The sequence below is a fragment of the Ursus arctos genome, unplaced genomic scaffold, assembly GCF_023065955.2.
Source record: "Ursus arctos isolate Adak ecotype North America unplaced genomic scaffold, UrsArc2.0 scaffold_16, whole genome shotgun sequence".
Lineage (NCBI taxonomy): Eukaryota > Metazoa > Chordata > Mammalia > Carnivora > Ursidae > Ursus > Ursus arctos.
The window spans coordinates 23151042-23178741 of NW_026622830.1; the positions used below are offsets into that span (position 1 = coordinate 23151042).

General features: G+C 44.0%; 1 protein-coding gene across 2 annotated transcripts; it reads left to right on the top strand.

Annotated features, from left to right (window-relative positions):
* Window positions 1-500: 500 nt before the first annotated feature.
* On the top strand, window positions 501-27115 carry EDEM2 (ER degradation enhancing alpha-mannosidase like protein 2). 2 transcript variants are annotated; one of them, XM_026503357.4, is made up of 11 exons: window positions 501-716; window positions 937-1047; window positions 2835-2874; window positions 6207-6312; window positions 10410-10535; window positions 12872-13083; window positions 14885-15026; window positions 16324-16448; window positions 21594-21738; window positions 24561-24682; window positions 26560-27115. In XM_026503357.4, exons 1-11 carry the CDS (start codon window positions 610-612, stop codon window positions 27055-27057), a joined length of 1734 nt encoding a protein of 577 aa, XP_026359142.2. In that variant the 5' UTR covers window positions 501-609; the 3' UTR covers window positions 27058-27115. The 2 variants fall into 2 exon arrangements, with proteins under 2 accessions (XP_026359142.2, XP_026359143.2); XM_026503358.4 differs by lacking the exons at window positions 14885-15026; window positions 16324-16448.
* Window positions 27116-27700: the final 585 nt, after the last annotated feature.

Here is a 27700-nt window from a genome sequence, read left to right on the forward strand (position 1 = left end):
ATGTGACCTCATCCCAGATGGGAGGAGAGGAAAGGCAAGAATTCATTAATTCCTCAAAGTGAAAGGGATTTCTGGAAATCTTTGGAGTAACAGCTTTGGACAAACAAATGGAAATAAGTTGTACCTCACACAATCAGCAGGGAACTGCCTTGGGAAAGTTAATATGCCTAATAATGGTAAAGTCTGAACATCATTAATCTATTCTTCATACATGTGCACACAAATACTGAGTCCCTGCTGTCCTCTGTCTTTAATGCTTATACGGTGGTTGAAAAAATAATGCATTTAAAGTGTTCAATACAGTTTTAGTACATAATAAGTGCTCAACAAATGCTGTTGCTAAAACATTAGTTAATTATAGTATATGTTGTAGCCACTGTTTTTCAGCCACGTTCATTTCCACTTCAGGGACTGTATGTCCCAAGATACTCTTTGTCTGGGTTCCGCCGCCCGTTATATTCTGGGACTTGTAGTCCGGATGTGGGTGACCGATTCATCAGCGCGCAGGCGCAGTGGCGCGGATTCCCGGAACAACCGGCAGAGGCTCCCAGAATGAGCGGGTGGCGGTGGCTGCTGCTGCGGCGGCGGCGCTGACAGGACACGAGCTCTATGCCTTTCCGGCAGCTGGTCGCGCTCGGACTCCTGTGCGCGCTGCTGCCTCTGCACCATGGTGCGCCAGGCCCGGAAGGCACCGCGCCCGACCCTGCTCACTACAGGTGAAGGGGGTCAGGCTCCTCGCCCTTCCATAGTTGGGGAAGGGGAAGCGCAGACCCGGCCCCTTTCCTTTCCCTCGGTCCCAGAACCCCCACCCTGACCTGCTCGGACCCCGCCACTGGGCTCAGGTGGTGATTCCCACTTTCCGCCCTATTTCTTGTCCTTTTCCCTGCCTCGTTTCGTTTTGTGGCCCCCTGCCTTATTTCTCGTACCCCACACCAGGGAGCGAGTCAAGGCCATGTTCTACCACGCCTACGACAGCTACCTGGAGAATGCCTTTCCCTACGACGAGCTGCGACCTCTCACCTGTGACGGGCACGACACCTGGGGCAGGTAGTGCGAGTGGAGGAGCAAGGGGGCGGCTTGGGTGTGGCAGTCCGGTCCTAGGCGGGCGGGTCTACTGGGGCTGGTGGCTTCACGGTCTGCTCACGAGTTCCGGAAAAGCTCCTAGCGAGGGTGAGGCCGTGTTCCCTCCAATTTCGCAGAATCCACCCAGCCTCCTGGAAAGTTGGATCCCACCGTGGAAAAAACCTGGGTTAGCCTGGTGGGCTGGACCTCTGGGCTCCAACCACGACAGTAACAGGCACCAGCAGTGGGGCCTTCGACAAATGGACAAATCTCTGGAGTCCTAGGCTATCAGGAAGGGCTTCAAGAAGTCAGAAGACCCAACCCCTTCGTTTTATAATTGGGCAGACAGGCCCAGGAGGGGGTGTAGCTTCCAAACTTGAAACTTCAGAGTATTTGTTGTTAGTAACTGAAACACACATTACTGACTCTTTTTTGAGATTTCAGCTCAAAATGTCCCCTCAGCATTAGCTCCCTTAACTACCCACCCCGTACAGGTCGCTCTCACAAATCACCCCATTTATTTATTTAGTAGCACTTGTCGCTCTCTGATACTATCATTTTCACTTGTCTATTAGTTTGTCTTTCTCACTTCCACTAGAATAAAAATTTATGAGCTGGAATTCTCTATCTTGTTCCTTGCTGAGTGAGTGAAGAATCATTGCATTTAGCTGAGGCTGACATTGATTAAACACGGTGCTAAGCATTTTACTTGTGTCTTCTCATTTAATTCTCTTAACACCCCTAGGAGTTAAGTGCTGTTTTCTCCATTTAACAAATCAGTATGCTAAGGACAGGAGAAGTTAACTCAACAAAATTTGTGCTGTTTTTTTTTTTTTTTTAGCTGAAAAAAAAATGTAAGCAAATGGCAGATTCAAGCAGTACAAAATCATATACAATGGAGTCTCTCCCATACCCTAGAATTCCAACCACTGTTGATTTCTTGTGTATCCTCCCCCAAATATTTTCAGTTTATACCTTCATACAAATATGTATATGTGTATCTTTTTAAATCAGCTTTTTAAAGGAATAACTTACATATAATAAAATGAACTTATGTCAAGCATATAGTAACCACTATCACAGTCAAGATAGAGTACATTTCTGTCATGCTAAAAAGTTCCCTTCCCTCCACGACCACTGGCCCAAACAGCTGCTATCTGCTTCCTGTCTATATGTCTCTTTTTGAAAATCCAGACAGAAACACACCTCACTGCCTATTCTATTCCTCGTCTTTTTCATTTAACTATATAATTTGAATATTTTAACAGCCCATAGAACTCTTGATAACAATCATTTTTGACACAAGCTTCATAGTTTTGCACTGTTTAAATGTACTGCAATTTAGATAATCATTCTTCAACCTGTGTATGTTTGGGTTACTTCTGGCTTTTTGCTACTCTACACAGTCCTGCCGTGAGCATTCTTAAACATACAGCTGTGTACACATTGAGAGAAATTCCTAGATGTGGAAAAGCCTATGCCCTAAGCTACAATCCTATACTGCCTCCCTATGGCAGAGAAGAATGCCAGTGCATACAGATGACGTGGTTTAACCATTTGAGCTATATCAGCCCATCCTCCCAGGTGCATTAAATGGGCCAGAGCTCATTGGCAGTTTTCACTATGGCTTCTCTGTTGTGACTGGAAGCTGGGAGGGGCGGAGGCATCACTGTGCCTCCCTTACTAGTTTTTGGGGTATCTGATCTGGGGAAGGCTTACTATCTTGTCTTTGATTTTCTTACTAAGCAGCTGGGATTTCTGTCCTTTTACAGTTTTTCTCTGACGCTCATTGATGCCCTGGACACTTTGCTGGTAAGTGTCTTGACGATTGCTTTTCCTCACCACCATTGTGTAACCAAGATCCTTCCTCTTTCGGCAGCTTGACTGTGGCTGAAGAACGAATTCTTCACTTAGACCTTTCCTTTTCATCTCCAGATTCTGAACCGTCAGGTTCTGGTTGCCCAGCTAGATTGAGGAGAAGGGTGAATTCCACACGTACTCAGGGTCGTTTATTCAGCAGAGGTTTATAGAGGACCTGTTATGAACACGGCACTGGGTAGGCCTGTATTAACTCTGGGTGATATGGAGACTTTGAGACCCTCCTTGTTTCCAAGAGGCTCACATTCTAACTGGACATGTTCAGTGACTAAAAATAAATAGTAGCGGTAACTAGTTAGTGTGTTATGTGTAGGGCTTGTGCTAAGCACTTTATAAGTGTTCTCTTGCTTAATCCTTCCAACAGCCCCATGAGGTGTGTACCTTTACTCCTTAGCGTGGAAAAATCTGATGCTTAGAAAGGGAAAATGGGTTGGCCAGGGTCCACAGCTATGAAATGGCAGGGCTAGGACTTGAGCTTAATTCTGTACGACTGCAAGTCTTATTTGTCCTCCTTAAGGTCACGACAGAGGATTTAACAGCTTTCTCCCTACTTCACTGTTTCTAGTTGTCTGTCCCGCCTTCTCCTTTATATATATTAATAGCATTTACATGATTGCGATCACCGTGTAGATATAATTTTGCTTTTTTTTTTTTCTTAATGTTATTTGTATGTAGTTGTCCATCAAATATTTATTGGGGGCCCACTGTATGCCAAGCACCATGCTAAGCTCTGGAGTTACAGTGGTGAGTTTGAATAGACATGGTCCCTGCTTTCCTGGAGTTAAGACTTTAGGGAGGTAGACAAAGAATCAAAGAATAATCCTAAAGGACACAGAATTACAAATTGAGGTGAGTGCTCTGAGGGAAGGGAACATGGTTCTGTGAGTGGCCATGTAACAAAGGAAGCAGACCTAGACTGAGAAGGTCAAGGGGGACTTACCGAAGGCAGTGAAGTGACACTTCAAGTTGGGATCTGAAGGAGAAGCCATTGTCAAGGGAAGTGGGGGAGGACAGAGTGTTCCAGGCAGAGGGAATGGTGGGCCTGTGTGAGGGCCTCATGGCAGGAGAGAGTGTGACAGACGCAGGGAATTGAAGGAGGGCCAGTATGTCTGGGACGTGGCGAAGGAAGTGCAGGAAGCAAAATGGAGTTGGAGGCCCTGTTGGGGACCAGGATGATGGAAGCCCTTGCTCACTATGTTAAGGATTTTGATGTCTAATTTGAGAGCAATGGAAAGCCACCGAAATATTTTGAGTAGAGGGCGGGAAATGCTGAGATTTCTGTTTTGAGAACATCACTAACTGTAGTGTGGAAAGAGATTCGTGTAATCATTCAGTAAGCATTTGTTGAGTAATTGCTCCATGGGCTGTGCTTGGCACGCTGGGCAAGGAGGAATAAATGAGGCTCCTTCCCGGGCAAAGATTCTCTTGATGTGAAAAGAAACAGATACCATAAGAGTTGGTGTGGATAAAGTTACTGGAGTCTTTTAAAGGATGAAGTGGTTCATTTTAGCTGGAGGGATCAGAGGCTTCCTTCCTAGAGAAGTGACAGACAGACAAAGCCAGGTTGGATTTGGAAATGGGAAGACAGGGGATGGAGGAATTTCTGGCAGAGGGCACAACATGTCTAAAGGCAAGAAATTGGGGAATAATGGGTCCAGTTTTCCTGAAGTAGATGAGGATAAGTTAGATGAAGACGAACAGTGAGAAACATGGTCAGAAAGGTAGTTTGAGGGGCACCTGGGTAGCTCAGTCGGTTAAGTGTCTGCCTCTGGCTCAGGTCATGATCTCAGGGTCCTGGGATCGAGCCCTGCATCAGGCTGCCTGCTTAGTGGGGAGTCTTCTTCTCCCTCTGCTGCTTCCCCTGCTCATGCTCTCCCTTTCTCAAATAAATAAATAAAATGTTAAAAAAAAAAAAAAAAAAGGTTGAGTCCAAATCACTGAGCAGCTTGAATGCTGAGATGGTCAGGACTGTTTTGGTTCCAAATGACTGGGACCCAGTTCAAACTGATAGAGACAAGAAGGAGATTTACTGAGTCAGGTGACTAGAAAGTCCAGGTAAAGGCTGGCCTCAGACTCAGCTGGATCCAGGCATATGACCAATGTCTTCAGGAGTCTCTCCATCTTTTATCTCTGCCTTCTTTGTCGGCTGTGTTCTTGGGCTCTCCTTAATGCTGGCAGAGTAGCCAAGAGTAGCTCCAGATTTACTTCCCACTCATTGTGTATGGGAAGAATCAGCCCTTTTGCATTAATTCCATGAACTGAGTCTTCTTGATCTGGCTTGAGTCTCACACTTATTCCTGAACGAGTCACTGGCCAAGAGATGCAGTACAGTGGTCCAGATCAAGTGCCCATTCTTGGAGCTGAGGGGATGGAGTCAGCCTCTCCCAAACTGCAGGAGCAACTGTGGAAGAAGAGTGATTCCTCAAGAGAGAATTAGGGCACTACTCTCAGAATAAAAGGTAGTAGAATTGCATTTGGCTGATGGTTGAAATGAAGAGGGTTTAATTTTCTGAAATGAAAGGACGTCTGGAGGTAATTTCTAGCATGGGGTTGGCTGTTCAACTGTGCCATCAGTGACCTGGGCTCTTTGTATGTTTCCATTCTACCATCATTAGTGTATTGGCTTTCATTTTCATGCTTAGTACCTCAAGGTCTAAAATGGCTGCCACAGCTCCAAAAATCAAGTCTGCTTTCAAGGCAGAAAGAAGAGTAAACACCATGCCAGCGGTGTCTGTCCCTTTTTATTAGGAAAACAGAAGCTTTCCCAGAAGTACTGTTGTTAGACTTCTGAAGGCTTAGCATCGGCTAGGTAGCACAGTCACCTGTAGCAGCAAAGGAGGTAGAGAAAGCAAGTATCTGGATCTCCAGCCTTTAAAGAAGATTGGAGATCAGTGTTGGACCAACCAACCTGCAGTGTTTTCCGCAAGGATGATGGTGATCAGAGAAGTTTAAAAACAACAGATACCCACTGCAACTGTCAAGCTAGGATTTCCTCATGCAGTTTAGTCTATATTGTTTCCATTAAGTGGGTACATAGTGACTCTTGAATTGGTACCTAAGAATCTACTTAATCGGTCTCTTGGTATTGGGTGATTTCTAGATCTCAGTGTTTTCTTCTCCTGTCACCAGTCCTAGAACAGAAACTGGAGGTCTTAAGTTGAATAAGTGAGGGCCACACCAGCAAAGGGTCCCAGACTCTTGATCCAACGTCTTCAGTGCCTTCAAGCCTGAGAGAGCCTCAGTGTCAAGTCTCTCTTCCCTTCCAGATTTTGGGGAATGTCTCAGAATTCCAAAGAGTGGTTGAAGTGCTCCAGGACAACGTAGACTTTGATATTGATGTAAATGCCTCCGTCTTCGAAACCAACATCCGAGGTGAGGGCGGCCTTCTAGGGCCTTTGGAAGAAAAGAGAGTGTGGAGTTTTGCCTCTTTGTAAACCAAGAGGTGGTAAACAGGATCATAAGGGTCAGCCCTGCCAGGGCACTTGGCCCAAACCAGTGACTGACAGAGATCTTCTTTCCCCCCGGAGGGTGGGGTGTGGAGGCCTCAGGATCCCCCATCAGTTTCAGACATGAGCAGGGGACAGAGAAAAGATTGAAAAGAAATGTGCCAAAATGACTCCCATATTTAACATATATTTGGCGGTAGGCTTACAGCCAGCCATGAACAAGAAGGATGTAACCCTTGCCTTCTCGGAGATTACTGTCTAAGAAGTGCTATCCAATAGAACTTTCTATGATGACGGAAATATTCTGTATCTGTGTTGTCCAGTGTTGTATTCACTAGTCACACATGGCTATTGAACATTTGAAATGTGTCTACTGCAACTGAAGAATTGAATTTTTAATTTCATTTAATTTTAACAAATTTGAATTTAAATAGTGACATATGGGGGCACTTGGGTGGCACAGTCAGTTATGTGTCCGACTCTTGGTTTTGGCTCAGGTCATGATCTCAGGGTCATGAGATTGAGCCCTGCGCGGTCTGCTTAAGACACTGTCTCGTTCTGCCCCTCCCCCGCAAAATAAATAAATAAATCTTTAAAAAAAAAGTAAATAGTGGCGTGTGGTTCATGATTACTGCATTACACAGTGCAAGTCTAGGGCATTAGTTTCCAAAGCTGGCTGTCCATCAGAACCACTTGGGACCTTTAAAAACGTTGAATGTTTAGGTTCCACTCTAAACCTAATGAATTGGGAATTCTGGGTTGGGTCATAGCAGCAATATTTTTATCAGGTTTCCAGTGATTCTTAGGAAGCTAGTACAACCCTTATTTTCATTGAACCCCTAGACCACCAGTGGCTTAACAAACTGTCACTTCCAGAAGCCGAGTTATATTTCCTCCCCTTATTTTGATGTGTTTTGCAATGAAACTTGTATTGCAGGTATGTGATAACATTTTTAGAAAGAGTAGGGAACAGAGGGACCGCATGATACAAAACCCTGGTTTATGGATCAGACCTGAGTTTGAGGCCATGCTCACTGCTGTGTTCACAGCTTCTGAGTCCAGTTTATCATCTGTGAGTTAAGATTCCCTTACACGTTTGTTGCTGATATGAATATAATTATACCAGCTTTCTTTTGGTTGGTGGGGTTCATTGACCCAGATCTTTTTCTACTCTTTTACTTTCAATCTTTCCATATTTTTATGATCAGATAGATCTTTTATAAATTACATATTATATTTTGTTTTGTTTATCCATTCTGACAATCTTTTAACAGAAGCATGTAATCCATTTACATTTACTATAATTACGTAGGTATTTGCATTTGTTTCTGTGGTATTATTTTGTGCTATTTGTCCCATCTTCTCTATGTTCTTTTTCATTCTTTTTTTGTGTGTGTGTGCCTTCTTCAGATTGATTTTTTTCCCTTATTCCATTTTCCTTTTATTAATGTAGAAACTATGCTCAGTATCTAGCTTTTTAAATAGTTTCCCTGGAAAATTTAACAAACTAACAAAAGTCTAGAGTTAATGAAAATCTTTATTCTCTTGAATAATACAAAACCTGGCTCTGAGGATATCTTGACCTGTATGCTATAGTTACATATTTTTGTTTTTTGTCTCAAGCCCTCCATACATTATTGCTGTTCTATACAGCTGAGGTTTTAAATTTACTCATATATTTACCGCTTCTTTGATCATCTTTCCTTCCTGTGTCTCAAACTTTACATTTGTGATCCCTTTCCTTCTATCTGAAGTACTTCCTTTAGAACGTCCTCTAGTGCAGCTTTTGTTTGTGTGAAATGTCTTTATCTCACTGCTTTTGTTGGGTCTTTGAGGGATAATTTGGCAGGACGCGTGGTTCTAAATTGATGGGATTTTTCTCTTAGCACATGGAAGAAATCTTTCCATTGTCTTCTCATTTCATTGTCATTGTTAAGAAGTAATCTGTCAGTCTAATTGTTATTATTTTGCAGACGATCGGTTTTATTTATGCTGGCTGTCCCCTCCTTTTGAAAACTTTTTATTATGGAAGTTTTCAAAAATGTATAAAAGTAGGGAAAGTAATATAATGAACTAGGTGTAGCCATCATCCAATTTCAAAAACCATTGTTACAAAAACAAACAAACAAACCATTGTTACATGGGCTCTGCTCTTAAGATCTTTTTTCCCCCCTTTGGTGTTCTGAAGTTTTACTGTGATGTACGTAGATGTGGATTTCGTTTTATCATCTTGCTTGGGATTCCCGAATCTGTGAATCAGTGTCATTCACTAGTTTTCAAAAGTTCATGACTATTTTCCCTTCCAAGTATTGCCTCTCCCCCATTTCCTCCCTGTACTCTTTTTAGAACTCCAGCCAGAGAGATGTTACACCTCTGACTGTATCCTCCAAATCTCTTCAGTACATTTTAAAACAATTTTGTCTCTTTATGTTGCATTTTGGGTAATTTTTTTGGAATCTGTCTTCAAGTCTACTAATTCTCTCTTCAGATATATGTTATTTGCTATTAAACTTATCTATGTAATTTTTTAATTCCAATTATTATATTTTTCACTTTTAGAAATTCTGTTTGGTTCTTTTGTAAATAGGCTTGGTCATTTTTGTAATTTCTTGCTCCATACTTGTCTATTCCAAACCTTTCTTTTATTTCTTTAAACATTTCCACATAATTATTTTGTGTTCTGTGTCTGATAATTCCAATATTTGATGTATTGGTAAGTCTTGTTCTACTGTCATTTCTGCTGGTTTGTAGAATTTCCCAGTGCTTTGTTTCTTTGTATGTTTTGTGATTTATTTAGCTTTTAATGTATACTCATTCCCTAGACTTTATCTCTGGCTTCTTTGAGGCCTAGATTGAAGGTGGATTCTTCCAGGTAGAGTTTTTGTTTACTTCTGCCATTTGGCTGGAGGCACCATCTCCCAAAAACTGCTTTATGCTAAAAGTTTGAGTTTTTGTAGACTACTCAGTTAGTGTGAATTCAAGCTGTAAAACGTCATGAGCACCAGCCTGTAGTTACTACTTCTTAGGGAAGTTGTTTTTCTTTTTTTCCCCTCCCTTTGCTTGGCATTAAGATCTGAGACGTGCAGTCTCCCTTACTGAATGCTAGGGGAGGTGGGTAGGGTTTATTTTGAATCCATCCTTACACGTACTCTATAATTCTTTTAGATCCCAACTTTATGGAGATATCTTTTTTTTTTAAAAAAAAAAAGATTTCATTTGTTTATTTGACAGCACAAGTAGGGGGAGCAGCAGGCAGAGGGAGAGGGAGAAGCAGGCTCCTTGCTGAGCGGGGAGCCCAATGCGGGGCTCAATCCCAGGACCCTGGGATCATGACTTGAGCCGAAGGCAGACACTTAATGACTGAGCCACCCAGGCGCCCCTATGGTGGTATCTTTTATCAGACTTTCCACTTTGGGTAGGTTTGCCTTTGTTTCTTCTTTCCCCTCTGACAGGAGGAAGGGGAAACTGAAGCTCAAGGTCACCAGTTTTTTTTCAATGAGAGGGCCATTCAGGACATCTATTTAGCCATATTCTGATACTGAACATTTACGTCTTTTTATAAGTCCTATAAGTTCAAATAGATGAGTTAATACAATGAAGGGAATAACTACTCTGCCCTTCCCCCTACCAGGTCTCAGGGGGATTGGGAGACAGAGTGACCAAGTGGAATGAGCACAGGCTTTGGAGTCAGACAGACCTGGCCCTACCACTTGCTGGATCGATGACCCAGGGCACGTCACTTTACCTCTCTGAACCTCAGTATCTTCACTTGAAGAGGGGATAATAGTACTTAGTGCTTCATAAACGACGGGACTAAAAACAAGTGATAGCCATTGTCTTTGAGACCCACCAAGAGAAAAACAACTTTGTAAGCTTAACAGTGTACCAGTATGTGGGATTAAGGGATTTTTTCACTAGGTGGCTCTAGCCCTTCCCAGCAGCCACCCAACATGTAGGTTTAATTTACACAAGGGAAAGACTGGTCTTTGGGACTCTGACTCTTGTGTTTTGTACTCTCTGTAGTGGTAGGAGGACTTCTGTCTGCTCACCTGCTGTCAAAGAAGGCTGGGGTGGAAGTGGAGGCCGGCTGGCCTTGCTCTGGGCCTCTCCTGAGGATGGCTGAGGAGGCGGCCCGAAAACTCCTCCCAGGTAAGACCCACGCTGACGTGAGGGGAAAGGAAGTCCAGTAGGTCCTGCTTCTCTTGCTGGAGACCAGAGTGGCAATGCTGAGGTTTTTTTCTGCTGTTTCTCACCCAAACACTTGCTGTTTCTGCCTCTGGGCACCCACCATGGAAATCAGGAGAGTCCTGGGCATTTTGAGGGCTTTCTGGGACCCTGGCCCAGGATGGCTGAGCTGACCGCATTACTGTTTGCAGGGTGGCACTGAAGGCCAGCCTTGTAGGTGGAAGGCTCTTGCTCTTATTTGAGCGAGTCCTTTTGCCTCCTCCCAGGCCCACACCCTGGTGGAATAAAAGGGTTCCAGAGAAGACCATTGATCTGTGCATTAGTAGCCCCTGGTTCTGGACCAGCCAAGGTCTTGACCAAGTCACTCTTCTCTCCTTGGTTCAGTTTCCCCATCTATCAAAAGGGAATCATAATTCCCATTTGCCTGCCACATTGGCTTTTTGAGAGGCATAAAATGAGGTCAGAAAGAAGAAAGTGCTTGGAGAATCTCAAACACCACTGAAGTGCAGGGGACTTGTTTTGTAGCTAAGCTGTGTCCAGGGCTGTGGGCCAAGCCTCAGTGTATTTGTCTGGTGTGGCAGTAGCTGAGCTCGTCTGCATCAATTGGACACTGTGTTCTCTTCAGGGCGTGGTGGAGACTCTGGGACTGTTCACACCCAAACACATCATCCTAGGCTTTCACCAACCTCTTGGCCATCACAGTTCTCCCTTTCTGGAGAAGAGCGGGGAAAGTGAGTGAGCTGGGTTCAGATCCACTCACGGCTCACGGCTCATAGCCTGAGTGTCTCCTTACAAACATCATATCCTGTGTGATTCATTCATACAGCACACTGCTTGGTTGCTCCCCCCCTTTTCTTTCGGTCATTAAAAATCATTTTGTATTGAGAAATATACATATTGGAAAGTACCTATTGGCGCAAACCCCCATGGATCTGCCATTCAGGTGAAGAAATAGGATTTTGTCACTCCCCTTCTTTTCAACGCTGTCTGGCTTTTTGGAAATACTTCTTTGAGCCCCGTGGTTGTGACTTGCGTTCTCCTCGCTTGCCACTTGTGCCTGCCACACAGCAAGTTTGCCACTTACAATCAGGTGGCTGGACCTTGTGGTTCTTGGAAGTTTTGATAACTTTGTTCATAGTTTTGTGACGCATGGGCTGCTCTGGGGTTATTTGACCTTTTGGCCTGGAGAGGAAGTCTCTGCCTCTGGCTGTTTATCTAGCTCCTTGCCTTGGATCGGAAGGCACCAAGGTGGGAGGGGCAGAGCATAACAGAGTGGGCGCGTGGCAGGCATTCCCATCTCAGCTCTTTTTGGCTCTCTCTGTATGACCTTTGAGTCACTTCCGTACAGACATGACGTTTCTTACCTATAAATTGAGGGTTGGACCACATCAGTAGTTTAGCGATTTATATCCTTAAAAAAAATTACAATAGTTTACCCTCTAAACTATTTAAAGCAGGGATCTCAGACTGCCTCCTCTGGGAGTGCTTCAGGTCTGCAGATAGGTTTCATTTGGTCATAATTGTATTTGGAAAAGCATATGAGGGGAATTGGACGAAGGTGGTCAGAGATACAAACGTCCCGTTACCCATAAGTACTGGGGCTGTAATGTACAACGTGATGGCCATAGCTAACACTGCCGTGTGGTATGTTTGTAAGTTGCTAAGAGAGTAGATCCAAGAAGCTCTCATCACACGGGAAAACACCAAGCGTTTTCTTTTTGAATCTATATGAGTTGATGGATGTTAACTTACTGTGTTCGGCATCTCAGCGTAGAGGTAAATCAGGTCTTTATGCTGTACGCCTTAAACTCATGCCGTGCTGTATTGTCAGTTATAGCTCAATAAAACTCAAAAATAGAGAAGTGTATGAATGGCTTCTCCTGGGGCATGCTCTTCAGGGTGCCACAAGCCCCACCACTTCCTACAGCCTAAACCCTACGTACGTCCCACTACGTTACCTGCCTGGCCTCTGAAGGCATCGTGTAAAATACTTAAAAATGGAGCTCTCTAGCCAAAGCGGGCATGCATGGGCATGGCAGCCTGGAGCACAGCCCGCTGCTTTCCTCCTCCTCATGGGCAAGAGCCCGAGGGTCCCATTGATCAGTGCTTGACAGCATCTGGGTTAGGTGGCCACCAAGGGCCTGTAGTCATGACATCGATCCCTCTCTGGCTCCTTCTCTAGCAGATCACCCAGGAGATAGAGAGGGAAGTGCCGGCTGAGGCCTCAGGTTTGGGTCTGTGTGTCGAACCATCCCTATGTCCCCACTCCAGTCTGGGATCATTATTTTGTGATTATTCAGCATTTCAGACCCCCACTGGCATGCCTTATGGAACGGTGAACCTGCTTCATGGTGTGAACCCGGGAGAAACCCCTGTCACCTGTACGGCAGGCATCGGGACCTTCATTGTGGAATTTGCCACCCTGAGCAGCCTCACTGGTGACCCCGTGTTTGAAGACGTGGCCAGAGTGGCCCTCACGCGCCTCTGGGAGAGCCGGTCGGATATTGGGCTGGTAGGTCGGCTGCTACCCTTTCTGTCTGAGTCAAGTCGGCCACCGTAGCCCTTGCTTGTAAGACTTGTGGCTCCGAGCACTAAGTTGCAGCTTAGCCAAGGGACACTTAGGGTGACCTCAGCAGTGGCCCAGGACTTCGCGTCAGGACACTGAAAGTTAGCCAAGCCTCCAGTTCAAGTTTTCGCACGGGGGAAAAGAACATGAGAGAGCCCATCCTCTGGCAGGGAGGGGGGCTCTGTTGAGGTTTGATTCCTTGAGCTTCTCTGATTTCTAGGAGGTAGGTCATACGCTTCTTGCCCGTGACTCACATGGCGACCTTCGATTGCCAGCCCATCTGGCCCTTGTTTTTACTGTCATTTGTGTTTGTTAAACGGGTTTTCTTAGAACACCAGTGCTGAGAGATGTTGAATGGCTAGCTGTTCTATGAAAAGGTAATTCTTAGTCAGTTAAGTTTGGGGAATACTACATAGACCGTTGACCATTGACCTTTGAACTGCATGGGTCCACTTATACACAGATTTTTTACAATGCAGTATTATAGACATATTTTCTCTTCTATATGATCTTCTTAATAACATTTTCTTTTCTCTAGCTTACTTCGTTGTAAGAATACAGTACATGATACATATAACATACAAAGTATGTGTTAATTGAGTGTTTTAAGTTATCAGTAAAGCTTCCACTCAAGAGCAGGCTATTAGTAGTTAAGTTTTTGGACAGTCAAAAGTTATATACAGATTTTTGACTGTGTGGGCTTGGCACCCCAACCCCTACATTGTTCAAGAGTCAACTGTAGCGTCTTTTTTGGGAGAGTCATAATGAACATGAATAGGTTAAAGGTTATGAAATCCTATAGTAAATAAATCTGTTTAACTCTGCTTAACTCAACATTTTCCAAACTTATTTGACCCCAGAGCTTCCCTTTCTTCTCCAACACCTATTAACCCATGGAGACTGAACACACCTTGAGCCAGGTGATCTCTAAGGTTGGTTTCAGCTTTTAAGTCAGATAATCCAGTGAAACTAACAGTAACTGAGCCAAATTTATCCAGGAAATAGCACTAGATTTAGTCAGAATTGGGTTTGACCCCTGGCCTTGCTGCATCGAAACTTTGTGATCCTGGACAAGTCACTCAACCTCTCTGATCCTCAGTTACAGGAGCAGTAATGTTGATGTAATACTAGTTCCTTTGGTGAGTCACTATGACTTAGAAAGACTGAGTTGTCTGAAAGAGATTCAAGCAGGGACACATTTTGTGCAAGTCTGGTTCTCAGCTTGAAAAGTGAAACTTGTATGAGGAATCCTTGAAAATCCCTTAAGAAGATGCAACTCTGGAGGCTAGTAACTCCCTTAGTAGGTCCAACACAAGCAGGTTTTTCTCCAGCACTGGAACCGCAGTGGACTCCATATCCTCTCAGCCCTTACCATCTCTCTGTGCATGCCGGCTTGTCTTCCGACAGTGTCTCTTTCCCTACGGGCCTTCTCTGGGGCCCCAGGGTCTGCTCTGCTTGCCTTTAGCTGCAAGTTCCAGGACTTAATGCTGCCTGGAGCAGTTCTCAATTGGTGACTGATACCGGATAGGAGTTTGTGACCTCCCAGCGCCACACCCTGATAGCCTGCATGGCTCCCAAGAGTACTGGGGTGCCAGCCTTGCATCTGACTTGGCCAGTCAGGGGTATGGGGAGATCCTTGTTTGGTCTTGCGCCCTCCCTTGGGATTGTGTGTGTGTGTGTGTGTGTGTGTGTGTGTGTGCGCGCGCGTGCGTGTCTCTCTCTCTCTCTCCTCTCTCTCTCCTCCCAGGTTGGCAACCATATCGATGTGCTCACTGGAAAGTGGGTGGCGCAGGACTCAGGCATCGGGGCTGGTGTGGACTCCTACTTTGAGTACCTGGTGAAAGGAGCCATTTTGCTTCAGGATAAGAAACTCATGGCCATGTTCCTAGGTAAAAAGGGCGGGGTAAGGAGGCTTTTGCCATGATTTTTCCCATTGACAGGTGGTTTGTTTATGAACTTTCAGTTGCTCCCAAGTGCCTACAGAATCAGTTCTGAGTACCTGAGTCTGCATTCAGAGCCAGCATGGACTTGACACTGCCTCCTTGGTGCCCACCGTACCTCTTCAGGCCTTCCTGCAAGAGCTACGTGCACTGCCGCGTTCTGTGTGTTGGCCCCAGTTTTCTTATTTCCTGGCCATTGCACGTGTGTTCCCTTTGCCTAGTATACCTTTTTTCCTGTCTTCATGTGTCCAGATTTTATTCACCCTTAAAGGCGCAGCTGAAATGTCACCTTGCCCACAAAGTAGCTTGATCCCTCCTCAGAATTTAGGGCCTTCAGCACCGTTGGTGCGGTCGGCTGTCATCCACCGTTAATAGCTCCTCCTACTGAGTGCGGTGTCTTGCCTTATTCATCTTTATATTTCCCACAGTGCTTTGCATGAGGTAGGTAGTTGATTAATGCCTTTTGAATAAAAGTGTTTTACCCTCCAGGCCCTTGGACACTAATAATAATGAAATTGAGGAATTGTTGGGCACCTAGTAATAATTATCATTATAGCTGCCATTCCTTTATTCAGCAGATATTTAGTGAGTACCGTTGATGTGTCATGTGCCACGCCAAGCACCAAACATGGATTGTTATTTCATTTCATCCTTACAGCACTGTTGGAGATTGTCTTATTTATTTGCATGTGTACTTGGTACTTCATTTAGATAATAGTTTATTGTGCGTAGTTATTATGCACTATCCTAGTGTTGAGGATTCTGCAATGAACAAAACAAAGTCCTGCCCTTCATGGGTTTACAGTCTAGGGAGAGGTATTAGTTCAAGTTCCCACTAGAATGTCAGTGCCCCGGGGCCTGCGTTTTGTCTTGCTTGCCACCCTGTAGGTACCCGTACCTAGCAGATATGCAGTGAATATTGTTGAGTGAGTGAATGACGGAACAATCCATCCCATGAAGTGTATAGCATTACTTTCCCCGCTTTAGAGATAATGAGACTGAGGCTTAAGAAGGAAAACCTTACCCAAGATCACAGCTAGCGGGTGGTAAAGCTGGAGCTGGAAGTTGAGTCTGGAAGTTTGGCTCCAGAACCCATGCTCCTTCCTCTGTGCCTTGTTGCTTCCTAGTCTGCTTTGAAGCTACACCATCATATGGTCTTCCAGAAATGTTAAGTCCATGCTCTGTGGTCAAGACCTGCCTTTCGTCTCCATGATCTCTGTTGTGTCTTATTGCATCTCCTCTGCAGAATATAACAAAGCCATTCGGAATTACACCCGCTTCGATGACTGGTACCTGTGGGTACAGATGTACAAGGGGACTGTGTCCATGCCAGTGTTCCAGTCGTTAGAGGCCTACTGGCCTGGTCTTCAGGTAGGAATGATCAGAGAGGTGGGCATTTTTCTCTGGGACTGACATCATTCTGATGTATAAGTCAAATAAGGTATTTCAGTTGCTTGAATACTTGGGTTGGAGACAGAAGAGGGACTTGGAGTGAATCAGGCAGACTTAAGATTCTGCCAAGCTGAATTTTCCAAAGGGAGCTTTAAGGTGTCAGGAATTGAGCTTCCAGTTTGCTGTGAAATGTGATACCACTTAAAGTAGCAAGTGTCTTTCCTGGCTGGGTGGTAATAGCCATTGGCAACAACTGTTTCTCCACTGGACATTTCTGTCAAATCTCCTCATTCTTGACAGTGGGCCTGAGAAAGGGCATGAAAGCAGCTGGTTCTGTTCTGCATGCCGTCATTATTGTTTTCCATTATATGATCTGATGGACTCGCAGCTGGGAGGGCCGGCTCTTGGAGCGCATCTAACCAGCCCTCTATGTATACCGTAATATTTTTATAAGCTAGTTTCCTTTTGTATTTTATGAAAAGGTAATATCATATAGATGGTGGTAAATTTTAAAAGCACACAAAGGAATACAGTGAAAGGTAAATTTTGAGCCCCACCCACAGCCCCCCTCCCCAGTCCAGCTCCTATTATCAGTTTTCTGTATATCTTTCTAGAAATCCATGTGCATAAATATATGCATGTTTATATCTACCCTTTTATCTTTACATAGATAGGAATACATCATGTACTTTTTCACTGAATATGTCTTGGAGATCTTTATTGATACAGATAGGTCAGTTTTACTTTTTTTTTTTTTTAATTTTCATTTATTTATTTGAGAGAGAGAGATTATGAGAGCACAGGCAGTGGGGAGGGGCAGAGGAAGAAGCAGATTCCCCAGTGAGCAGAGACCCCAACGCAGGGCTTGATCCCAGGACTCTGGGATCTCGACCTGAGCCAAAGGCAGATGCTTAACCGACTGAGCCACCCAGGCGCCCCTCAGTTTTACTTTTTTTTAACAGATGCATATATTCCATTAAATCGACATACTGCAATTCGTGTACTAGTCCCCCATTGCGTACTTTTAGCCAGCCTTCTTATTTTACTGATGGGGAAACAGGCTCAGAGAAAACTTGTTGACAATATTAAATATAGGTCCGGTTCTTCTAAGATACTCAAATTTTAACGCTTGGGTGCCCACTAAAAGAATTTTGAAGACCTGTGGAGCCCCCTGCGTGTTTTTAATCTTAATGAGTTCAAATAGTTGTATACCATTCCTTTTTCTCCTCGGACTCATATTTTCCTTCTCCTCCTCCAGCAGGATTTTATCCTAATTGTTATATTTTATTCTGGATAAATTTTATTGATACCTTCTTATGTCTTTGTAATAAAATTTCTCTATACATAGAAATTTAAAATACTTTAAAATTTCCTGTGCTCATAGGCTCTGAGTATTAAATTTGTTTCCTTCTTGGCTTAGTTATCATTAGTAGGTAAATAAGTAGAGCAACATTAATAGCTTACAGTTTTCGATAAATAATTATAAAACATAAAGGCAGTTTAATCAGAAATACATTTCTTAATGAGATTTTCAGGGCTTTTTCATTTATAAGTAGTTTGTGTATTTGTGTGTGAATAATACATATTGGTAAAATAGGACATGGTTATGTATCAAAAGTTTTATTCCTGTTTTTATTTTTCACATGTAAGTGCTGAGGAGCCTTATGCACATAAATAGGTAGGTGGGAATGGAAAGAGTTTGATTATTGCAATATCATTCAGTTCTTTTTTTTTTTTTTTTTTTTTTTTTTTTTGAGCGTGAGGGAGGGACTGGGAGGGTCCGAGGGACAGGGACAGAGAATCTTAAGCAGGCTCCACGCCCAGTGCAGAGCCTGTGGGGCTCCATCTCATGACCCTGAGATCATGACCTGAGCCAAAATCAAGAGTTGGATGTTTAACCAACTGAGCCACCCAGGTGCCCATCATTCAGTTCTTTGTAATCATTGACTTCATAGATTGAAACATACAAAACTGCCAGTATTCCACTCTTTGACCTACAAAAATGGCAATATTATATGGCTCATTCTTTATATGATGAAAATAATCGTATAATCTGTCATCAGAAGTCATTTTTAATGATCTCTCTGCTGACAACTTGACCAGTTCCTCTTCTAGTTTTTTGAAGGCAGAGTACTGGGAACTATCTGATACGCAAAAGAATTTGTTACACAGTGCTTAGAGTCATTCCTTTTTTCCAACACCTACACCAGTATTTTAGATTTAACCTAGTTTGGTTGCTCAGGAAGTCTTTATCCCCCGGGACAGTGTTCCAGAGGAAGGTTAGAGATTGCTGCAGGAGGTAAAATGGCAGAAGGGTAACTGTGAAGGAAACAGTGATAATAGATAGCCTGCCTTTGTGTTAGAAGCATCTTTTCCGGCAGAACCATTTTAGGAAAGTAGAGGATCTGGAAATCTATTGCCTTAAAACTATTTGTGACTGCATTCCTCTTGGGAAACCTTCTTGTACGACCCAGCCATATCACTGACCACACCCTTTGACCCTGCAAAATTCCATTTCTGTGCATGTTCCCCGGGAAAATAACTCAAGAGGGAAAGATGCATCATGTATACAGATATTCCTAGCAGCAAAGTTCATGACAAAGAAAACCTAGAAATGATCCAAATGCCCGCTAATGGAGGAACAAATGAATGATTATATTTTAATGGAACGGGTCATTATACAACTTTAAAAAATTAATATATGTGAACTCCTGTGTTACATGAAGAGATAATGAACAAGAATCAAAATGTGAAGGAATGAAACATACTGTTGGACTATAGTGCGAAATTAGGAGTGATAATTAAATTCTTAAAAAAATTTCTCTAATCAGATTTAACAATAACAAAATATACATGAAGGTTTTATATTATGTGTAAACTGATTACAACTCCATAGAATTTTGGTTTTGTAAATTAAGGAATAGAAGACAAAAATGTAAATGGCTGTTACTGTAAGATTAAGAAGGTGATTACCTTTTTATTCTGGTATGTTTTAAAAAAATATTTCTATAACTCTGAATAGAATATAAATTGGAAAGGTAATTATCAAAACTATGTTATTTTTTTGGTGAGGTTAAAGGTGACTTTTTTATACCTCTTTTTCAAATTTCCTTAAATAAAAATTAAGAAAATAAAAGAGAGGGTGTGATAAGGAAGGAAAGAGTTTCATCTCCATTGGTGTGGTACTTTTTCCTGGCTTGACCAGGGATCGTAGGTTCATTCTTTGTGAGATTATAAAAACACTAAAAGCTAACATTTATTGAACATCTAGTCAGTGCCTTGTAGTGTGACTGACACGTAGAGGTGATAAATTAAATATTTAAAGAGAATGATTTATGTGCCAGGCACTTTACACAGAATTATCACGGCGCACTGAGGTAAATGTTGCTTTATAGATGAAGAAAGGAGGCTTAGATATGTTCAATTTGTTCATTCATTTATTCAACAAATATTTGAATGCCTGCTGTGTTCCAGGCGCTGCCCTTGTTCAGTTTGTAGAGTGTGAGACACAAAAGAAAAAATTAAGCGGACAAATGCATAAAATAATAAGTCGCAACAAAGGAAACAAAATGAGAGGCTGAGAGAGAATGTTGGATGGAGACCTAAACTTGAGGGAAAAAGGCCTCTTCCCTTGTGATATTAAAGCTGGTATTTCAAGAATCAGAGGGGGAATGATGGTCCAGGTGGAGGAAATATCATGTGTGAAGGTCCTGAGACAGGGAAGAGTTGGGTGTTTATCAGAAACAAAGCAAAGCAGTATGGCCACAGTCCAGGGGAGCGAAAGATCAGTCAGCGGAGGTCAGCAGCGCCCAGGTCGTGCAAGGCCTTGAGGGCCATGGGGAGGTGTCTGGACTCTATGCCGAGCCCCTGGGAAGCCCTGAGATCTGGTGTCTGTAGGAAGGCAGTTGCTCTGGCTGTGTGGGGAGAGTGCACTGGAGAGGGACATGAGGACAAGTGGTGGGAGCAGTGAGAGGACTGTGGAAGGGATTCCAGTGTGACATGCTTGTGACCAGACCAGGCGGCGGCACTGGAGGTACAGAGAGACAAATCGTGATGGTTTTAGAAATGGAATCGACAGGAGTTGCTGAGGGAATGGATGTGGGGGTGGAGGGAAGGGAGGAGTCAAGAATGACCACCATTTGCTGCTAAGTGCCATTTACTAAGAAGGGAGAGGTGACAGTAAGGGGGCAACTTGTGGGAAAGTGAGGAAACCAAGAACTTTGGGAAATGTTAAGTTTGGCCTATCCACAAGGCACCCAAAGGTCATGTCAAAAATGTCAGATGTCAAAAAGCTGTTTCCCTGCAAGCTTATGTTACTATTAATAGCTGCTTAGCAACAGCTAGTAAAATTACAAATGTGTATACTTTCGGACCCAGCAATCCTGATTCTGGACATTTGTCTTACAGGTAAACTTTGCATATGTTTGAGGTGACAGATGTACAAGGTTATTTACTACACTATTGGTTGTTCTAGCAAATAGCAAAACACTGGACCCAATCCAGCTGGCTGTTAATAGGGAACTAGTTAAATTGTGGTCCGAGCAGTGGAATACGATGAAACTGTGTAAATAGGAGGAGGGAGCTTTTTATGTACTTACATGAAAAATCAAAGAAAGCTGTTAAATGAATAAAAGGAAGTATAGAACTGTATATTTAATAAGCAATCTTTTATGTGGGGGAAATAATAGAGTCCCACATGTATTTATGTTTACAAACTAATACATATTCATTTGGGGTATGGGGTAGAAGTGAGGCTTAGTAAAATCAACCTTCCCATTCTTAAAAATTTGAACTAGATAGCTGACTTACCTCCTTAAAACCCATAGTAGCCAGCATTGACTGAGGAGGGACTTTGAATATAACCTTTGTCCCTCACGGTAACTTAGATGCTTTGTGTTTTGCATCAGAGAGATGAGGCTCAGAGAAGGTAAGTGTCTGGGCCAAGGTCAAACAATGAATAAATGAACAAATGGCTGACTTGGTTTGATCGCAGGCTTTTGTGGCTCCAAAGCCTTTGCTGTCTCTTCCCCGAGGTTGTACGTAGGGTTTGGTACATGGAGTTTTTTTGTATGTGGGTTTTTATGCCTGGTGGCTGCCTGTTTGACAACCACTTCTCTCTTGCAGAGCCTCATTGGGGACATCGACAATGCCATGAGGACCTTCCTAAACTACTACACTGTATGGAAGCAGTTTGGGGGGCTCCCAGAATTCTACAACATTCCTCAGGGATACACAGTGGAGAAGCGAGAGGGCTACCCTCTTCGGCCAGGTAAGCAGGATCTCTGGCCCATCACAACCCGCAGGCTCTGGTTCTCTGAACCCCAAACGCTCACATTTCTGTGAGGCTCCATACCTCACAAGTACTCACAAGCTGATTTTTTTCCCATCTGATGCTTCCAGGGCTCTGGGTGGCTTTCCTGGTAGGAATTATTTACTTATATATTTTCAGATAAGGAAATTGAAACTTAGTGGGTTGAGCTGGCTTGCCCAAGACTAAGTGTACGAGGTAGGAATGGTACCCAGGCCTCTTAACTAAATCTTAGGCTCCTTCAAACTTGAGCAAGTGAGTGCAAAGAGAAGAGCCAAGTTGACTCCTTTTGAGTTCTTGCCATCGGGATTTCAGAAGTATAGACAAACTTCCTAAGTCACTGGGTCAGGTGGGTTATGCTTCTATAATATGGAATGTTAAAACTCTGGAATGGACCTTAGGAATGAATCATCCTTGTCCACCTCCCCATTTGCAGGTCAGAAATCAAGGCGCGGAGAAGGAAGGTATTACACACTTGATAACTGTCTTAAAGTTCCTTTCCAGCTCTGATCCTCTGATTCACTGCAGGAAAGTTAAACACTGTAAGGAGGAGAAGGGGAAGGGGGCCAGAGGAAGGAAGCTTAGTCAGTACACACAGTCATCCCCCACCCCGAAATGGGTTACATTTCTATTGTTAGACTCTTCCCACCTTCCCACCTGAATGCCTTTGAGCTGTGGGACAGGCCTTCTGGTGACTTCTGCCCATTCTGCCCTCCTCTACCCCATTTCCTTCCTCCTCTAGCTCAAGAGATTGTCGTGGGAGTTGTGGAGGGGGAACAGAAGAGGAAGTAAAACAGCAACTGCAAAGAGCAAATTAGTCACTTTGATTCCTCGAGGCTGCTGTTCTTGGTATTTCTCATGCATGCATTCTCACAGCTTTTTCTTTCTTTCCTTTTCTTTTCTTTCTTTCCTTTCCTTTCTTCTTTTTTTTTTTTTTTTTTTAAGAGAAAGCTCAGAAGGTGTTATGCCCCGGGTTACCAATGGATAAAATTAAGACAGTTTGGGACTACACGTAGGACGTAGGCTTGTGCATTCTCAGAGTTAGAGGGAACCTGAGAGGCCTTCTAATTGAGATCCTCCCGTCACTGCCCTGGCAAGTAGTTATCTGGTGTTTGTTCAGTTAGCACCAGTGACAGGGAGCTCACTGTTTCCAGGGGCACCCTGTTCCATTTGCAGGATAGGCTGGCAGGAAGGCATCCGTGGAAAGTAAGGCAGCACAGCTGGGAATCCAGTAATGCCTTAGTCCAGTCACCCTTCCTACCCTAAAACAATAGCGAATGGGAGATAAGGTCCTGCTCTTTCATTAGATTGATCAGTGTCTTAAGCTCTGGTACATGCCTCTGATGGGCAGTACTGAAGGGCAGAACCTGCCCTAAAGGTCTCTAAGGGCCTTTACCTCACCCTAGGTCCAAGTCTAATAAGCCTTGGGCTATCACCCTGTTCTAGAGAGCTGGCCAATATACAAGAAATTAAAACAATGATAGCCAACGTAAGCCCATGTATGAGGAAGAGGAGACAAGATAGCTGGGGCCTGGGTGCACTGAGCCAGCCGGCTGCTAGCAGCAAGACAGTGCTTCCCTGGAGCACTGTCTTTTCTTTCTTTGAACGCACACAGTGTGTTCACTTACCAGTAAATGTGCCCCCACCTGTGTCTTAGAATATGAACAATCAGATTAGCAATTGTGTAGAGACCCATGGAGTAAAAGGAGGGAGAGGTGGGGGAGAACTGGGAGATAGGCAGAGATCTTTTTTTCTGAAAGTAAGAAATAGAGTTTGCAGCAATAAATCAAAAGGGAGACAAGTGCTGATCAAGGCCCAGGAGGAAATGGGGAAGGAGATTGGGAGGAGAGGTTGGTCTAGGGAGGGGAGAGTTCTCTCCTGTCTGAGAAGAGATGGATGAAGTAGAAAAGTCTGTTAAGCTGTACCCTCCACCCACCGGAGCCACCCTGGAAGTCAAATCTTTCTTTTCCATACTAGCTCTTCAGATATTTGAAAGCAGTAAACACATCTTCCTGGGTTTTCTTTTCTCCAGAATAAACTTTCTCATCGGGATCAACTCCTGTTGCCTAATACTCTTCTGAAAATGGGGCCCATGTCTGAATGTCAAATTCCAATTGTGGTTGTAGAGTCAGGCAAGACTATCACCCTGTTCTGGGCGCAGTGAACTGGTGACTATCTCTTTGTTAGATTGAAGATTGGCTCTTGAATATCTTAACCTTCATCTTTTTGTCCATTCCATCTCAGAAAGGGCCTCATAATGACAGGCTCAGACTCTTAAGTGTTAGGGGCAGGTTAGGCTGTGAGTGACAGAAAGTGAGTAGTAGCTTAATTAAGATAGGTATTTATTTTTCTCTCACTTCTGGACTTATGTGGCTCTCCATGGTGTCAGGGACCTTAATCCCACCCCTGGCTGCTGGGAAGAGTTGTCAGTCTAAGCAGTTGTGTACTTGGCTATAGTTAAGGATTCTGTTACTAAGGAAGAAGGAGGGGACAAATATTGGGAGACAGGGAGTAGCCTTTGCCACCTCTCCATCCCAGAACCTAGCTGTCTCTCCCCCTTGGAATGGAAGACCATGGTCAGTTTTAGTGCTGATCTCCACTAAGCTTCAGGCTTTGGGTATATTGGCTCTGGAAATTCAGCACTACGTGAGCGATCCCATATTCTTCCTGGTTGGGGCCCTGTGGACAAGGTATGGAGGGGAGGAGTCTCTCACTGCCTGAAATGGGCCCTGGGCCTTCCCCGCTCAGCCCTGGATGTGAAGGATCTGCCTTGGACTTTACAGAACTCATTGAGAGTGCAATGTACCTCTATCGTGCCACGGGGGATCCCACCCTCTTAGAACTCGGAAGAGATGCTGTGGAATCCATCGAAAAAATCAGCAAGGTGGAGTGTGGATTTGCAACAGTAAGTGTTTCCACAGGCCCAAGAGTTGAGAAATGTCTCCCCCTGCTGCTAAAGAGCCTCTGGAATGTTAGCACTGAAGGGACCTTCGAGATGTACACATGCCTTTATTTTACAAGGGTACATTTTGTGAAAAGTTCTGTGCAAAGGCCTGTAAGTTGGATTCCAGAAGGGAAATAGAGCCCCATAGCCTTATATTCAAACCTGGGGGTCCTTGATGAAATAGTCCTAGTAGTTTCACAGATGTTTATTGAATGTCTTTTATGTGCCGGGCACCATGCTAGACTAGGGTTCTAGCAATGAACAAAGACCAAGCCCCTGAGCTGACGTTTTAGTGGGAAAAAACAACAAACTGTATGTGGGAGACAGAAGGAAGGCCAGTATGGCTGGAATGGAGTGAGCGAGGAGGGAAGGGGAAGAGATAAGTCTCAGAGGGAGGCAGGGGCTGGATTGAGTAGGGCTTTGTATAAGAGTTTGCATTTTGTTCTGCTTAAAATGAGAAGCCTTTGTAGGATTGACAGCAGAGCAGTGACATAATCTGACTTGTATTTTAGAGAGATCACTCCAGCTGCTCCATGGAAAAGGGAGCAAAAGGGTCAAGGGTAAGAGCCATGTCACATCCTTAGAGGACCCAAGCAGGCAAGCTATAAATAAACCATCATTACAGACACGTAAAAACCAGATGTGTAAGAAAATTGTTTGAAAGAAAATTGACCAAAAAGTGTACTGAGGATTTTTAGGGTATGGGATTAAAAAAAGACCCCCAAAAATCCTTCTTTTTTCAAAATTTTGTAATGTGGTTATATTCTACAAGTAGAATATATATATATATATTTTAAAAGACCTATATATGTAGGGAGAAAATAAAGCAATGATATGTTTTAGAGTCTAATGTGTTGTATTTTGTGAAAAGCCAAAGTGGAAAAGCCCATTGGGAAGTTCTTAAGAACATTTGACTTACTTCCATGAAAATGAAAGCCCTCTGGAGGTCTTCCAAGGCAAATGATGGGAATAGGCGTCAGACTCCTTGGCCTTTGACAAATAATAATTCTTGGTACATCAAGTCCGTGTTTTAGTCACATTTTTTGTGAAAAATAGATGTCCACTGAGAATTAGTTTTAAGAAAATGTATCTCTAACTCTGAGACGCGAATATAAATGTAGGAAGTAAACTCATCCATGACTGCAAACTTAGTATGAATTTTTCTTCAGAAAGACCTCTAATTACTTATTACAGTAATAATAAGTAACCAAATACTTGATAACCACCTTCACGCCCGTCAAGGGGGATTAGTTAAGTAAATGACGCTACATTTTTACAGTGTCCTTAAAGGGGATGATAGATCTGTGTGTAGTCACAACAGAGGTAGGATAAAGGGGATAGGAATTTTCATGTCACCTCAGGAGGTTAGGGAAGAGCCTTGATGACGGGGTATCTGAGCAGAGAGCTGAAGGCAGTGAGGGAGCTAGCTGTCTGAAGGACAGAGTGTTCCAGGCTGAAAGAACAAGCAACGGAGCACATCTGGGGCCAGAGTGCGCACTTGCTCACGGAGCAGAAAGCCCATTGGTCGGACAGGCAGGAACAAGGGAGAGAGCCTCGGAGAGGTGAGGGAGAGAGAGCGGCGGCCGGACTGGAGGACCTGTTAGGCCGTGATAAGGACTTTGGTGTTTAGTCTGCATGAAGTGGGGTGTCAACAGAGGGTTTTCCCTGGAGGAGTGACAGCTAAGACTGACCTATAACTATACTTTAGGATTCCAACCCCTGGGGTAGGCGCTCAGCACCGCTTAGTGGCAGAGCAAGAATTCCTAACGCGACCCCCCTGGACCCCTCGGCTGCCCCGTGACGCTGGTTCTGACTCGCTTCCCTCTTCCTCGTGGCAGATCAAAGATCTGCGAGACCACAAGCTGGACAACCGCATGGAGTCTTTCTTCCTGGCCGAGACTGTGAAATACCTCTACCTTCTGTTCGACCCGGCCAACTTCATCCACAACAACGGCTCCACCTTTGACGCGGTGATAACCCCCTATGGGGAGTGCATCCTGGGGGCCGGGGGTTACATCTTCAACACAGAAGCGCACCCCATCGACCCCGCCGCCCTGCACTGTTGCCGGAGGCTGAAGGAAGAGCAGTGGGAAGTGGAAGACTTGATGAGGGAGTTCTACTCCCTCAAGCCGAAGAGGTCGAGATTTCAGAAAAAAACGATGAGCTCGGGGCCATGGCAACCGCCAACAGGGCCAGGCTCGCTCTCCTCACCCGAGAACCAAGACCAGGCGAGGGAGAAGTCTGCTAAGCAGAAGACCCCTCTGCTCAGCTGCCCAAGTCAGCCCTTTACCTCCAAGTTGGCATTGCTGGGACAGGTTTTCCTGGACTCCTCATAACCACTGGACGAGTTTTTTGTGAGTGTTTGAACTATGACAATAAACCTGCTTTTGACAATCGTGTTTTTCTATTTTACATATTGGTTTGTCTCGGAAGATTTGATTCAAAGAAGAGATTCATGGCTAAAAAGCATTGTGAATCTAATTTCTTTTTCTCATACAGTTGGAGAAACAGCTGAACCCAAAGTCAGCCCACTGCACAGACCCCAGGGGTTGATGATTGAATCTCCCTTCCTTTCAAGGCTCCCATCTTCTAGTATCTCTGGAGAGGGTGTGGTTATGAATACGTCTGTCGCTTCTCGCCCCAGCCTGTGCTCCTGCCCTTTAGCACAAACCACTATCAGGCACCAGCCGCAGACCTAGCGTCCAGTGTGGATGAGGCAGGGTTTTTATTCTCGGGAAAACTAAATTCTAGCAGAGAGAAATAAATTAGTAGGTAATGTAAAATCACATTATGGGAAGTGCCATGAGCTAATAGGATACCTGCTAGAAAATAATGGGGAGAGGTAATCTACGTTAGACAAGGTGGGCAGGGAGGGCCTCTGACGAAGCGAGGTTTTAAACATTTGATTATGGAAAATTGACAATAAACAGAAGTGTGGAGAACAGGATAATAACCCCCTAGACACACTAGATCATTTCA